Here is a 12,202-nt window from a genome sequence, read left to right on the forward strand (position 1 = left end):
TTACTATGCATCACATACTGGCACATTATGAAATACTTACCTTAGAACAAAGCCCTCCAGTGCCGTGATGTCACCACTGACAGTCACCTCCATCTTCACCCGGTCTTCCTTCCAGATTCACGTCCTCCAGCTGTCTTATTGGCCGTGCCAGCTTGATGTCACTCCACCACGCACAAAGCTCTGAAGCAATGGCATGGATACAACATCCCTTCAAAGTACATGCGCTGGAGACGTCACCGCCTGCAGTGTGAATATCCGTGGAGGTTTAGGAGATATTCACTGCACCTACAGGCAAGCCTTATTATACTGTAGGCACAAGTGCCGAAAAAGGGTTTACTTCAACTTTAAGGGCTGCAATGAAGCCAGAGAACCATCTAAAAACTCAGACACACTTTGTCCCATGCCAACACCAGAAGCTCTTCCAAACCACATCCTCTTTGCACCACAAACAACTGCTCTTCTCATATCATTCAGCCAACGATGACAGCTCTGAGTCCCAGCAGGCTACTATAGACGAAATTACAGGAGATGCAAGATTGCTCTGCAGACCACAGATAGGTTCCCAACACCCTTCCATCAGCGCTTAATAGCAAGGAAAAGCTAAATACTGCCTCTCACTATGGTGCATGGGTGTTGCTAGGATTGGGAAAGACCTAGGGCGCACACACAAAAGAGCGCACTTGGCATGCCATGATTTCATGCTGTGCAAAATTATACATACATAACTAGAATAAATGAATAAAATTAAAACCATCATATTAAATGCATTTATGCATTACAAACGCAATCTCCTTATGGCTATTAGCCACCATTTTATTGTTCCTCCACCAAAAAAAGTGACGTGCAATAAAACAAGTTCATCTGGATATTTTTATTTTTTTTTTGGATCTTTACACCCACTTTGGTGTGCTGCACCACCACCATAACCGAGTATACAGGGCGCTACCAGAGGCTGCAGCCACAATAGCTAGGCCCAAACACACTTAATTGGAATCCGGCAGCACCATCCCACTCTGACTGGCTCCAAATGAATAAACTGCATTGCAGTTTTCAAAGGCTCGCCAACTGGTAGTCGCAGTCATAATATAGCGATGAAAAATAAAATCTACCATAGAGCATAAACCCTGTCAAAGATTATTTGAAAGTTCAAGCATTGTACATTCAAATTTCAGTACAAATGGCCACTGTCCTCATCTATAACTAGCCTTTGCAAGGAGCACATGGAAGGGCAACGCGTGCAAAACCAGCCTGCTAACCAATTAAATTATTCTGTCCAACAGTGTGCGTTAAAAACCGGGATTTATTCAGCATACATTTACAAATACATGCATAAGCTACAGAGCCCCATCAAGGCACCCCATTTTCTGTAGCCCCAATGCTAAATTGTAGCCCCCCCCCCCCGAGGCTTCCAACCAGTAATAAAGCTTACACCACAGACAATCCACAAATGCACACCACTCTGGGCATCACTGTCAGCTCTGCCCGCTGTCGGCTGTCACAGAGCTGGTCCAGGCTCTGCAGGGATCATGGCCAGTGGTTCAGGTAACAATATAAACCATGGCTCAAATGCCTACATTTTGCCCCCTTACTGCAAATGTAAATGAGCCCTTACATTGGTGGCATATATAAAATTATCAGATTAGTAAAAAAACAAAAAAATAAAAAACCCTTATGGTAACATAAGAGAGAGGGAAAGTTAACTTTACTTATATTGAGATACCGCACCAAAGTTGGGGCTCATTCACACTAGTGGTTAAGGGGCTGTAAAATTCTTCAATTGAGCCAAATTTTTACCACCCCCAACTGCTACCCTTTTGGCTGCATAGGCAGCAGCTGGAGGTGTACACATGCTGTAGTCTTGATGTTTTTTTTTTTATCATGGTAGGAACCTTTGACTTGGCAGGTGCTGCCACCCACTGAACACAACCCATTCAAGTCAGTAGGGCTGCTCTGCAATGCACAGTTGTGGTGCACCAGTGTGGGGATCACGGAGATAAAGCAGGTGGGGAAGAGGTGAAACACCTTCTCACCACAAGTCTAATGTTTTCTAAAGAGCAATCTAAATGTTGATTGCTCTTCAGAGGGCAAAACTAGTGCACATTAGCCAAAGGGGTTAAATATGGAGGGGTTAAAGATGGAGCTAAACCACACACCTATCACTCTTCAAGCTGCTACACAACCTTCTCCCCTCCTTGAAGTACACATAAATAGAGACTCACATGGGAGTTAGAAAGCCGAGGGGCCTGGCTTCTTTTTCCTCTGGAGCTGCCAGAAATCAAAACAAGGCGGCAGGGGAAGTGGGAGGAGGTTGTAGCACAGGCACATCATGATTGGATAATACTGAGCAGGTGCTTCCAGGATCCCTCCCTTCATATGCTGCACACGGTACATGAAAGATCCTCTAGCCCTACAACTGGCATGCCGTTTGCCAATTTCTGGACACACAGGGGCGGGAGTGTCACTGGTAGCAGCAGACCCAGACTACAAACAGTAAATATCTTCTTGAGGCACCCAAGGTGGCTGCTCATGGGGGTGCTATGTGAAATTATGGGGCCGCCTTTGTATCAGGGCCCATTAGTGTCCTTTTGGTGCCTACTATCAGCGCCGAATGCAGTCTGCCTTCCAGCATGGCTCTGAGCATCTCTCATGGAACAGTTCAGAGCCCGAGAGCTGGCATGGATAGCCCTCTCTCCACTCCTTCCACTCTCGCACAGAATGAGGAGAGAGGAGACACAGCCGATCTGCTCCTTCTTTCCCTCCCCCCTCTTCTGTGTGTGCGCCAAGGGAAGTCAAGTGTGAAGCTAAGGAGCTCAAACTTCCCGCGGTGCGCACATACAGGAGGGGAGAGGGGGAGGAGGAGCAGATCAGCTGTGTCTCCTCTCATCATTCCGTGTGAGGGAGGAAGGGGAGAGAGAACCATCAATGCTGGCTCTGACGTCACTGGTTGCTAGACACGAGGTGGGCTCTAGCAACCAGTGGCCGAGAGTAGACTCAGGAGGTGGAGCTGGAGCCAGAAATACAGCGGCTGCATTCCCAGTGTCTGTTTTTTTAGTTTGGGAGGGGCACAATATAATGTTGGGGTGGCCATGGCCACCTCTGTAGAGTGACGCCACTGAGGCTGGGTACACACCTATGTGACTTGATATGGATTCCTCTGTATTCAATTCATATAGCAGAAGATTGTCACCAGCTCTCTAAGGGGCCGGTTCACACATCTCTGCAGCTGCTCCGGCACCAAGTGCACAGGAGCCCAGTGTGTCTTTTGGTCCCTTTCAGGTCCAAATTCAACCTAAAATTTGGGCTAAAAACAAGACAGTACAATATGTGACACCCTCTATGGTCTTATCGTAGACAAGGGATGGGGCTGGAGATGAAGAATAGATAGTCTAGTTCCCCTGAAGGGAATTTACCAACTAGAGGTGCCAGAAACGTTCACTCACCTGTACATAATGTATTGTTTACTTTGAAGAAAACTTGTCATGGGAAAAATATCGGGGACCCCCATTGCTGACCTAATCCTGAAAATACCATTTGCTTGGCTGTTTCCAGCTGTAAATTCTCTATTAATAAGCGGGCAGCAAGTCAGGACACCACTCCTTATCTGCATTTATCCCAGGTCAGAAGTTCAGAAAGCGGCTTGTCAGCATGACAGCCAGGTTATTGTAGTTTTTCAAGAGGATATTTTAGAAAAAGGCAAGCTACCTTATTACTTATTAGTTCAGATTTCATTTAAGGCTGGGTTCACACTGCTGCGGGGGGAGATCCGGATGTGATTCGCACCGCACTGCAGTGCAAATCACATCCGATCTCCGTAGCGATGCGAATTCAGCCATACAGATAGTATGGCTGAATTCGCATCGCTCCCACAGCAAACTCGCACGGGACCCTTTTTTTGGTCCGCAGCAGAATCGGATCGCATGGGTGTTCACACCATGCGATCCGATTCCTGTGTGAGTGTGCAGATCGCACTGCGATATGCGGACGGATCTGGGGGTGTCATTAACATTTCATTGACACTCCCAGCCGTTCGCATAGGGCAGTGTGAACTGCCGGCGGGAGGCATGCGATGCGGGAAAACGCCGCGGATTCGCGGCGTTCCCGCATCGCTGTGGTGTGAACCCGGCCTAAAGAAACATGGAGACTCACTGCTAACCTCTTCTGAAAAAGCAGGATGCCTGGCTGTTATTCTGGCCCTATGGCTTCAATACTTTGAGTTATTGATCCAGAACAAATATGCAGAGAAGAACTTCAGACTTTTCTACAACTTTCCTGTAAAGCTTACTTTTTCCAAGTCAATGACTTAATGCCAGTGAATCAGAATAGCCCGTTGACTATGATTCTCAGAAATAGGTCAGCAAGAGATGACCCAAATATGTTGCTCATGACAAATCTGTACTTTCATGTAGCTGCAAAATCTTCTGTAAATATTCAGTACTAATTCTCAAGCTAACAATAGCAGTGCGTCATATGCAGAGGAAAATCTGAGCTCCACTGGGTGCGCTCCTGCAAATGGCTATGGAGACTTTTTGTGATGGGATTATTCTTTGAATAAAGACAGTTTGGTGAAATTGATCCTTGGTGTGCCGTCTAATATCTACATATTGCCTAGTATGTGTGTCGCATGGCCATTGGCACATTACCAAAGGACTTGTAAAAGTCTCCATAGCCATTTGCATTGGTTCCAGTATCCAGCTGGCTATCACTACAGCACCTAATGCATTCAGAGCTCATTCCAAGAACGTGTGTGATGGGAATATGGACTGTACACATACTAGGCAGATGTGATACCTTTCAAACAGTATACAAGTGTTCTGCACGTAGACCAGGATCATAAAATTGACACCTGGCCCCAGCACAGAGAGCCACCACGACCACGCCGCCCAGCGCAGAGAGCCGTCATGAGGAGCAAGTATTATAGCTTGGGGATGTTAAAGAAGTAGTAAACCGCTGGGCATTCACATACTAGCACATTATGTTAAACGTACCTAAAAACAAACCCTTCCAGCGCAAAGCTGTCACCACTGCAGGGGCTTTTATCTTCCCCTGGTCTTCCTTCCGGGTCCGCAGGCTCCAGCTGCGTGACTGACGGGAGCTGCAATGACGTCACCCCCTTACATGCACGTGGGATCCGCCGTTTACAGCACAGAACTCTAAAGTAATAACCCGGATGGCTGCTCCTTCAGAACACATGCTCCGATGACGTCTCCGGTTGCATTTAAAGTAAATATCGCCTAAATAGCACATGTCTAGACGATAGTACCTATAGTTAAAGTGGTTGTAAACCCTTACAAACCACTTTGACCTACAGGTAAGCCTAGATTAAGGCTTACCTGTAGGTCCAAGAAATATCTCCCAAACCTATACGGTTTAGGAGATATTTGCCCGAAGACGGGCAACGCTGTCTACGGCGCATGTGCCGTAGACAGCGGCGCGCAGGCGCACTGAGCGTGGCATCCTCGATAACGAACATGCTGCGCGTCTCGGCTCCCGTGCACATGCGTCATCACCGAATGACAGCGGCGGAGCTGCGAGACCCACCAAGAAGATGGATGCGGCGGACTACAGGGGACAGCGGTGACATCGCTGGCTCCTGTGTCAGGTAAGTGACACATAATGGGCTGCTATGCGATGCATAGTAATCCATTATGCTTCACCTTTGCAGGGAATGAAAGAGGAAGTAAACTCATCAGGGTTTACTTCCTCTTTAAGCCTTATAGGCTCGAATTTTTTTTTTTTAAATGTTATCACAATTGGTTGTGTTGTGGCCAGCAGCTTGTACTTATATTTAGTCTGCATATCCGCACAATAATTTTCTGTTTATCTAATTATAGGCTTACCTCTACGTAAAAGTCAGATGGGAGTTTACGTCGACTTTAAGGCTGCATTCACACCTGAGCGTAGCTTTTTCAAGCCTTTTTTCCGGCGTTTTTTTACCGCGATTGCGGCGTTTTTTACCGCGATTTGCAGCGTTTACCGCGTTTTGCAGCGTTTTTTACCGTGTTTTGTCGCGAAATTTGTGCAGGGCAAAAGGTCACCAATGTTAAGCATTGAGCAGATACAGCGTCAAAACGCCCATAGAAACACTCGTTGTCGCGCTAAACGCTCGAATCGAGCATTTCCATTAGTTTCTATGGGAATGAAAACGCCCAAATCAGCCCGATTCACGCGACAAAAAAGGGTCCGGAACTTGTTTGAGCTTCAGGCTTAGGGCTTCAGGCGACTTGGAGTGGAGATGTGAACCATCTCCATTGAGAATAATGGATTTTTTCCCCTCCAGCGTTTTGTAGCTTCAGGTGTAGGGCTACAAAACGCTCAGGTGTGAATGGGGTCTAAAACATCTATTATGTGAATGCTTGCTGCCACTTTAAACAAAACGCTATCTGGCTTCAGACTAAAGCCTCATACACACAGTAGGATTGTTGACAGGGAATTGTCTGTTGACAGACTGTTGTCCTAAAATCTTACCATTAGTACACTACTTTTGACAATTGTTCAACTTTCGGCCAACAAAGATTGGATGACACGATAGTAAATTTTTGTCGGACAATGGTTTGATGTCAGATTTTCATATGGTCAGTACACAAATCCATCACACAAAAGTTGAAAGTACAAACACATACTCAATCAATGCTCAAACATGAAATTAGCAGAAGGGGCCCAAAGAGTGGTGCTCAAGATCTGAAATTCCTTGTAGTACGTCACTACATTTGTGTTTGTGACACGACAATTGTGTACCGTTGGTACGCAAGACAAGATCCTGGCACACGCCCTTTTGACAAAAATCAGATGCTCGGTTGGCCAATTGTACCGTATGTACGAGGCTTTAAAGTGATATTAAGTTGATTAAAAAAATAAATAAACGTTTACAAATAACAAACATGTCATATTTGCCTGCTCTGTGCAAGGGTTTTGCACAGAGCAGCCTCGATGCTTCTCTTCTAGGGTGCTCCTGGTGACTCCTAATCATCGGGTGCCCCCACAGAGAACAGCTTTCCCTGACGGCACCTGTGTGGCAGGCTAACGAGTCCAGCTGCTGCATCCATTGGCACAGACAGCAGGGCTCGGCCCAGCCCCCCACTTCCATGTCACTGGATTTGATTGACAGCAGAGTGAGGTTTTTTTTACCTAGTTGCATAGAATACATGAAGGTTAAAAAAAAATAAAAAAATAAAAAAACTAGCCTTTACAACCACCTTAACAAGATTTCGGTAAAGCTGAAGCTGGTTGAAGGCAGCAGCATGTTTACAATGGCGGTCCAGTGTTTAGAGCAGAATTCCAGGTATGGATTTATTTGCAAAGTTACTTTGGTCCAACTATGCATATTCCATACTGGAAGATTCTTGTGAAAGCAGAGAATCACCTTCACTGTAGTAGTCGTGCTACTACAGTGATCTTAGCTGTATTTTGGACTCTATGCTGGCCACCATTCAGAGACCCCTTTGAATTTTCTCAATGAATACTAAACATTCTCTGACTGGACAGGCAGGTAGTGATGTCATGATTTCCATCTTGTCCAATCAGAGTTCTTGGAATGGTATCTGGAAGACAGCGAGCAATTCTCTGCTTCCACAGTGGTCAAACGGGGATGGAATTTGCATAATGACATTGTTCTAAGTTGGACCAAACTATGCAAAAATTATCCATACTTCAACTTCAAAAGACAAAAATTTGAGCTAGAGGGGGCATTAAACAAAGCTGCTCAAAACGTGTCAAAAGGTTTTGGAAATGCTTTGTAACAGCTTGTTGTACACACCACTAATATTAGTATATTACAGGATGTATACAGCAAACATTATGACAAGATAAAGGCAGACAGTACAAGTCAATACAGGATTGGCCCTATCCATGAGAGTTCACAATCTAAACCACATATACACAAGCCGAAGCCTGTATGTGCAAAGCCATTCAGAACTACAAACCACAGTGGGGGGGGAATTTATCAAAACTGGAGCAGCAGTCGCATGGCAACCAATCAGCTTCCATTTTTAGTTAAAGGATAAGTTCACCTCTGGTAACATGCTACACCCATTTTCATGGTGTAACATGTTACAACAAACAGACTGACAGTGAATGGAAAACTACAAGTGCTGGCAGCCTCTGCAGCTGTCAGCGTGTAATTTTTTATGAAATACTACAACACTGAGCACTGTGGTAGTTCATTCTGTCAATTGTATCTGCTTGTCAGTAGAGGATGTACAGTTACACAGATACACTGACAGATCTGCATGACACCAGTGATCTGCTGATCGCTGGTGCAATGCCTTTACAGGGGTGTCAAACTGGTGGCCCTGGTGTTGCATAACTACAAGTATCAATAAGCCTCTGCCTGTTGGAGTCATGCTTGTAACTGTCAGCCTTGCAATGGCTCATGGAATTTGAAAAATATGGAGGGGAAGGGGCGGTAATAAGCCTCGGGACTTAAAAGGTGTTTGAAACGTATTTTTTAACTATATATAAAAAGGTTCTATAAAAAGGCATATCATGACAGACTACCATTCTCAACATGTTTTGCTCAGCAGAGCTTACTTAGGAGATTCTGCTGTGGTGCCTTATATGCTATATAGACAAAAAGACTGGAATGAATACTCATGTAAATTTGGATTTACACAACATGCAAATATATTATATATACACACACACACACACACCAAAATAATGGGATGTCTTGTGCATACATGGAACTTATATCTTTCAATCTAAATTTCAAGTTATATATTGATTTCAAGCAGCTTTGGTAAGGTTCATGTCTTTCTACACCCATACATGTTTTATGCCACTGATATTTTGTATATTATCTTCAAATCACCTGCATGTTTAATATATGCCAATATATACACCCAATTTACATGTGTGAATCCAAAGTTACACGAGTATTCATACCACTCTTTAGCATATAAGGCACCAAACCGGAATCTGCTGAGGAAGCTCTGCTGAGCGAAACACGTTGAGAGTGGTAGTGTCTGTTATAATATTCCTTTATAGAACAAGCGACTTGTGATATGGATGAAATTATGTGCTCAAGTTTTTTTATTTTATATATTAAAATGAGTTTCAATCACCTTAGAAGTCCAGAGGTTTGTTACCTCCCCTTCCATTTTTTTTATTTTTATACTGGGATGTGGTGTTCAATTTGATTCCTCTGTCTTATTTTGAAAAATCATGGAATTGGCAGTTCCGCAATAGCTGGAGGGCCACTAGTTCGACACCTGTGGCTTAGAAGCTCCAGAAACAAATGCACTTTTTTTAAAGGGTGAACTTATCCTTTAAGCTTTGATCATGAAAGCTAGAAGCCCGACTGGTTGCCATGTAACAACTACATCAGATTCTGGCTGCTCCAGTCCTGAAGCCAAAATAAACCCATAGATTTAACCACTTGCCGACCAGCCGCCGTCATGCGGCGGCAGGTCAGCACAATCCCGCAAACAGTCGTGGCCGTCGGACAGTCCCCTTAAAGTGGGATAGCAGGCGCACATGCCTACGGCACAGTGGGGGTGCCGATGCTCTTGACTGACAGTCACAGGCAGTAGAGGCAGAGCAGAGACGTGTGTGTAAACATACACGTCCCAGTTCTGTGAGGGGAGAGAGAGATTGTGAGTTCCTATGAGCTGGGAACCATGATCTCATTTCCTATAGTCAGTCCCACCCCCCACAGTTAGAACACACACACAGGGAACACAGTTAACCCCTTGATCACCCCCTAGTGTTAGCCCCTTCCCTGCCAGTGACATTTATACAGTAATCAGTGTATTTTTATAGCACTGATCACTGTATAATTGTCAATCGACCCAAAAATGTGTCAAATGTCCCCCATAATGTCGCAGTCCCGACAAAAATCGCAGATCACTGCCATTAAAAAAAGTGTGTTTTTTTCAATTGTCTTGTTTATAGCACAAAATATAAAAACTGCATAGATGATCAAATACCACCAAAAGAAAGCTATTTGTGGGAAAAAAAACGAACGTCAATTTTGTTTAGGTACAGTGTCGCACGACCGTGCAATTGTCAGTTAAAGACGCAGTGCCATATCACAAAAAAATGGCCTGTCATTGAGCAGCCAATTCTTCCGGGACTGAAGTGGTTAAAGGTTTAAAAAAAATAAATGGTTATATTCTTAGCATGCCAGGAATGATAACTGTCATGTTGCTTGTGCTCTCAACCAAACTTCCAAACCATCAAATGACTGGTGTCATAACTGATCACATGTGCAGCACCATGGAAACTGAAGATCAAACAAAGGCCAAAATGGCAGATTCCCTGGCTGAATATGGTAGGATGGTTTAGTTTTTAGGGTTAGTGGTTTAAAGCAGAACTAAACCCTTCTATCGTTTTAAGCCAAGGATACGGCCATCTTAGCCTCTGACCTGCAATTTCCATGGTGCTGCACATGTAATCATTTATAACACCAGTCATTTGATGGTTTGACAGTTTGGTTGAGAACACAAGCAATGTGACAGTTATCATTCCTGGCATGCCAAAAATGTAACTGTTTTTTGAAACCGTTAAATCAACGGGTTTAGTTCTGTTTTAAAGTGGCCACAGATGGATTGAAAGTTGGCTGGTTCATCAGGGACTATCAATCCATCTATGGCCATCGGATCAACTACTTCTGTCAAATAGCAACACTGGAAGACTTTTGTCAATCAGCAGCTGCAGCCACTGATTGCTGTATTCTGACAGCGGAGGGATCCTGCTCTCACAATACAATGGCACAGTCTTGAGGATTCCGCCAGCCACGTTGCTTGTGTGGATCAAGAAATCAGTTTTCTATTTTGGATCAGCCTGCAGGCTAATCCTTGCATGGCCAGCCTTTAGTAAAATCCCCCTGCCATCGTTTGCTGCCTACAAATCATCAGCCCAAATGTATAATCCATAAGGAGCCAGGAACTATTTCAGCCTCCTCTGAGGACCATCATTCACACACCTTGAGCATCTCCAGGAGCTTCTCCCGATTGTAGACGGTTCCGATTTCCTGCCCCAGAATGCAATCCAGCAGGCGACTGACCGGATAGGCCACGGGGAAGGTGACCAGCATGAAAAAACGAGTCAACCACAGAGTGTTGGCCCCTACGGCCAAGCCGTGGCGGGAGCACAGAGCTTGCGGCACAATCTCTCCAAGTACCACGATGCCCATGGTGGAGGCGGCCACGGCGGCGAGCCCGGATCCGATTAGCTCGTCCAGCAGGGTGGTGAGCGTGGTGTTGACCAGCACATTGCCGAGCAGCAGGGAGCAGAGCAGGTAGTTGCCCTTGCGGCGGACCGGTTCGATCTTGGCGGCGTACCTTTTCTCCCGGTCCGAGCCACAGCGCTGCACCACCCGCAGCTCCATGGGGTCCAGGGCCATCAGTCCCAGGTTGAGGCCGCTGAAGATGCCGGATAGGCCAAGCAGCACGGTGATGACAATGGCTTGCAACCAGATGGGCATGATGGCTTTGTGCTCCTCCAGGACCCGCAGGCGTCCGTCCGGGCCAAGGTGAAGGGTCCAGGGCTGCCCGGGGCCCCGGCGTGTACACAGGACATAGACCCTGGAGGTCTGACTCTTCCTCAGGGGCAGGACCTTCACCCCTAGGAGGCCGGCCATACCTCCCGCCTCCTCACTGATGTTCAGCCCCCCAGAGTCCCGAACCAGGTCCCCCGTGTCCTTCAGGCAGCTACTGTTGTCCTGGCCGCCCTCGGTGAAGGCCAGCAGGTTGCCGCTGTCGGGCCGTAGGTGGAGGCCATAGAAGCGGAGCTGTAGCCGGCTGCCTTCCGTCACCTCCAGCTCTCCGTTCTGTGACAGCGCGGCGTGCCGGTCACTGTTCTCCAGGCGGAAGCCGAGGATGAGCGGGAACTCCTGTGGGTGAGCGGGGTCGGTCTGAGAAGAACACAGCGCAGGCAAGAGCCACAACGTCAACAATCCGACCCAACATACAACCGCACCGGCCATAGCGTGCTGCCCAACTCTCTGAGGCCACAGCCGGGTCTGCGACGCTGCCGGCCACGCCCCCACGTCTATACAAACCACGCCCGTACAATGCAGACACGCCCCCCCTCCGCTGCATAAACCGGTTTCGAAACCGCAGCGGAGCTTTATTTACATAGCAACGCCTGGCCCCGCCCCCTCCCGTATCGCCGCTCATCACCTTGGACACGAGTCTTCATTTCATTGACAGATCACGCCTTTTTAAACGATGGCGTCACGCCCACTCCCGTCCGGGTTCTGCAA

The 12,202-nt window shown here is 46.5% G+C and overlaps 1 protein-coding gene across 1 annotated transcript in view; it reads right to left on the reverse strand.

Annotated features, from left to right (window-relative positions):
- Positions 1-11,967, reverse strand: part of CNNM4 (cyclin and CBS domain divalent metal cation transport mediator 4) — a 62,838-nt gene extending 50,871 nt beyond the window's left edge. Inside the window, exon 1 of the mRNA XM_077469550.1 lies at positions 10,922-11,967. Coding sequence (XP_077325676.1) covers positions 10,922-11,923 — 1,002 coding nt within the window. The 5' untranslated portion in view covers positions 11,924-11,967. The remainder of the gene's footprint in view (positions 1-10,921) is intronic.
- Between the last annotated feature and the right edge of the window lie 235 nt (positions 11,968-12,202).

The sequence above is a fragment of the Lithobates pipiens genome, unplaced genomic scaffold (assembly GCF_037356315.1).
Source record: "Lithobates pipiens isolate NorthernLeopardFrog02 unplaced genomic scaffold, aLitPip1_a1.2 Scaffold_8, whole genome shotgun sequence".
Taxonomy (NCBI): domain Eukaryota; kingdom Metazoa; phylum Chordata; class Amphibia; order Anura; family Ranidae; genus Lithobates; species Lithobates pipiens.